The sequence below is a fragment of the Aristolochia californica genome, unplaced genomic scaffold (genome assembly GCF_029961685.1).
Source record: "Aristolochia californica isolate CCGP_79_NKW_82.1479 unplaced genomic scaffold, dmAriCali1.0.hap1 SCAF_11, whole genome shotgun sequence".
Lineage (NCBI taxonomy): Eukaryota > Viridiplantae > Streptophyta > Magnoliopsida > Piperales > Aristolochiaceae > Aristolochia > Aristolochia californica.
In genome coordinates, this window is record NW_027181782.1 from 14,653,790 (window position 1) to 14,657,636 (window position 3,847).

The window sequence follows — 3,847 nt, forward strand, 5'->3', positions numbered from 1 at the left end:
CAACTCGATGACATCTTTATATAGGGGTTGATCAATGTTGACGCAAAGTGAGACTTCCCAGAATTGGCTATTCTTCACTCCAAAACTTCATCTTTCTCATATCTGATTATTTTACAATAACAATGACCAAGATCTTTTTTGTGACTTTAACAAGAGCATTGACCAAAGCAAAGAGTAATTATCAAATGCTGCAGCTGCTGTTTGAGGCTGGCAAAACTCATTTCTTTGCCAACAAAACCCCCTAGAAGATGCTTGAAGAAAGTCAAACAATCCCCTAAAAAAAAGTTTGCATGAATAAGAGAAACAAAGTAATGATGAAAATGGCAGCAAATTTCCAGCATAACAGTGTTTTTATTGCTCTATGAGGGCTAGAGTTGAATTAGTTGCCAAGATAGTCTTCATCTCAGTATAAGATGTTAGGTCCGGTCAGAGAGGGAAGAATAAGTCCCGATAAGTTTAGCCTTGAAAACAGTAAGGTCTACAGGTTGAGGAGTGGACCTCCCAAATTGACTAATCAACTAAGATTTAGAACTACATAAAATTTTGGTCCAATGAAATTCCTTACCTTTTTCCTCTCCTTGGATCCATTCAGAGAGAAACAGAAAGCTGATTGCCTCACATTTGACTGCTAGAATGGAGACAATCAAGGAGTAGACACCACCATAGAACAGGTGGTAAAAGCACAATTTTGATCTCAGAGCAATCCTAGCCTAGCTGGTGGATGCAGTGTGACCCATTGAGGTAGAGTTTTTGATCCTCCTCATAGGGCTTAAGAGTGTTTACCAAATCTTTTTTCTAATCCTGCCATCATTGAGGTGATTTGGCTGTTGTTTCCAGCAGGATGTTCAGGGAAGTCCTCACCTTGATGCTTAATTCTGATTTTTGAGAAAATTATCGACCTTTATAGGCATTTGATGGAAGAGTTGGATGCCACTCTATGGGGATGTGAATCATCTAACTGATTTCTTGGAACAACAACTCATTGTGGGAGATTCCCTTCCCATTGCTTAACATTGTAATAGATTGGTTGTGCTATTGTATTTGTTTTCTTTAATGTCCTCTAATAACTATTCAGTTGTATGCTTTTTAAGTTTGCTTTTAACATCTTGTACCTCTCTCTACTAATAAATTACTATCTCGCTTTTATACAAAAAAAGAAAAAAGAGATAGAGAACAGCTAATAACTATTCAGTTGTATGCTTTTTAAGTTTGCTTTTAACATCTTGTACCTCTCTCTACTAATAAATTACTATCTCGCTTTTATACAAAAAAAGAAAAAAGAGATAGAGAACAGCTTATTACTCCTCTTCCCAAGAAACTCTAATATTAGACCAATTTCTGATCTCCATACACTGCTTCTATAATACTAATTACAATATAATATGAAAAACCAGAGAAATCCTTGTGATGACATAGTACAAGAAACCTAAAATACATATGATTCTGGGTTAAAAAAACTTTGATGTTTACACAACTTTAACTGTAGGTAAGAGCAATTATAAATTTTAGAGTTGATTAAAACACAAAATGACCACAAATGAAAAGACAAGGACTTCCTAGCACATGGCAGCTGGTTATACGTACTTGTTTTCAGCACTTGATCCTGAAACTGAAGATTCCTCAGGTGGCACAATGACAGTATACTGGAAAGCAATTTGTACCACAGGAGGCTCTGTCTGTCTGTACATGATTTAAGACATATTGTTTCATATTTCTAAAATAAAGACCCATCCTTCTCAGTATATGACATCAAGACAGGATCTGAATACCTCGAGAATCCCACAGAATTAGAAAAATCAAAGTCATAACCATAAGTGGCATAAGAGTCGCAACATATAATGTGCTGAACGTTCTCATACTGAGGATCTGCAAAGAAATGACCATACTATAGAAGAAAAAAGTAAATCAGACCACATAAGAGCAGCTCTTAGTTAGATATGAATCAGAAGCAAAACTTAAATGTTTTTGAAGATCTCCAAGACCATACCGAGCGTCCTGGCTGGAAATCAGAGGATGTTCTCAATCTTAGTATGCATCGAAAGGCATATGAACGGCTAAGCATCCGGTATCTGAAACATCAATTATATTTTCAAAAATGAACTTAGATTAAGCTACCCATGAAACTGTCAAAATATAGACAGTAGTGGACTATAGCTTATCCTTGCCCATTATGAGTCATATACTTGTGTTGAGTCATACATGTAATATCGGAATAAAGCTTCACCCTCTTTCAATTAATAAAACAGTCAAACAAACCAGTTTGAGGGTAATCTAGCACTCACTACCAATCAGCTTACTCATAGATGTTTTATTTAAGAATAAAGATAACGCAAAATTTTCATGTAATCAATGGAGAAGGTAGTGACCACACAATCAAAATGTCCATGAAAGCACAGAGCCTCATTACCATTGTGGCAGGCAGCAAAGACGGCAAGCCCTTTTTTACATTTTTTGGCACTCCAGACACTAATCTGTTAATTTCCCCTCCTCCCTTCCTCTCCCATAAATTTTTTATGTAATATTAAAGAAATTCAATAGAAAAAACAACAACATAATCTGCCTTTATGTCTTCCACTATGAGAAATCAAGGGCAAAGAGCGGATGCATGCAAAGGCTAAGCAGCTTTCAGCTTCATACCACCTGCATCCAAGCTCCAAATCACAACCACAAATAACATCATAAGGGTGAAACAAAGACCAATACACCAATTTGGTGCACAAACAGAGCTTCTAAGCCCCTTCCCAAGAAACATTTATAAGAGAACCAACAAAATCTAATGACTGCATCTTCCCCATCACTGCACAGCACTTCCTTTTCCTTCTCTCTGTCATTTTTATTTTTAGATAGTACAGAATAGATACATGAGCTGGCTACTAAAAACATTAGATGACTGCAAGGAGCCCATCATCGCCAGTCCATCTATACGAGGGGAATGCAATCACCCATGATAGGATTGACTGCTGTAGCCACTCCCAACGAAAGAAATATCATGGAGAATTGCTGAGCAAAGGGTGCATACCCAAGAAACAGCAAGAGAACTTTTTAAAAAAAAAACTTGTCATCGATCTCCTTAAACATATGTGAGAGCTTCCAAAATGGAGGGATCTAGCCTAAGCCCACTAGGTGACATTTGAAGAGGCTCCTTCAAGTCTAAGCAAGATGAAAAAGCAATCTCTAGACAGCCTCAAACCATGAAGCAGAGGCCACAATGCTTGAACAGTCTCATGGTTTCCTCCACATCCCCTCCCTCACTCTGCATTTAGTGCTATGAAATCCATCTGCAAGCTCACTCAGTTTTTTTAGTGGATTACGAATTGATGTCCAGAAAGATAACTTCACCAGATGTTTGCTTGATCCTGGGTCAGAGGTCTACATGCATATGCCAAACACACTCAAATTAAGGTCCAAAATTCCCTTCATCACAGTGGTACATTTTGTCCTTGAGACCTTAATCAGAGGCGTGCTTTGACCAACACTGGGATGGATGAGGCAAGAAACCTTCTTAACCACCTTGAGAACAGATACATTCTTAGGACAGGTTGTTGACCTCATGGTTTGGAAAGACAGCACATAGGGTCATTAACTGTCTACTCTCCGACAATAATCATCTGGTTGGCTGACAAGCACGAGCATCTCTCTCTCTCTCTCCACTCTTAATCCTATGGGTCAAATCAGGAGACAAAACAATTTTACCAATTTAAATCTCAAAACAATTGGCCAACAGCTAATTCGTATTGAAGATTTTTTGGATAAAGGTAAAATCCAGAGAAATATTGTCAAAATCCTTATAACTTATCTTCTCGAAAATTACCTTTGTTGATGAACAATAAACCGCTCATCAAACCAC

At 37.6% G+C, this 3,847-nt stretch overlaps 1 protein-coding gene across 1 annotated transcript; it reads right to left on the reverse strand.

Annotated features, from left to right (window-relative positions):
- Nucleotides 1-1,537: 1,537 nt before the first annotated feature.
- On the reverse strand, nucleotides 1,538-2,410 carry LOC137945059 (protein transport protein SEC23 D-like). The gene is made up of 3 exons (XM_068790930.1): nucleotides 1,988-2,410; nucleotides 1,770-1,885; nucleotides 1,538-1,680 (listed from the first exon to the last, which is right to left on the reverse strand). Exons 1-3 carry the CDS (start codon nucleotides 2,060-2,062, stop codon nucleotides 1,575-1,577), a joined length of 297 nt encoding a protein of 98 aa, XP_068647031.1. The 5' UTR covers nucleotides 2,063-2,410; the 3' UTR covers nucleotides 1,538-1,574.
- Between the last annotated feature and the right edge of the window lie 1,437 nt (nucleotides 2,411-3,847).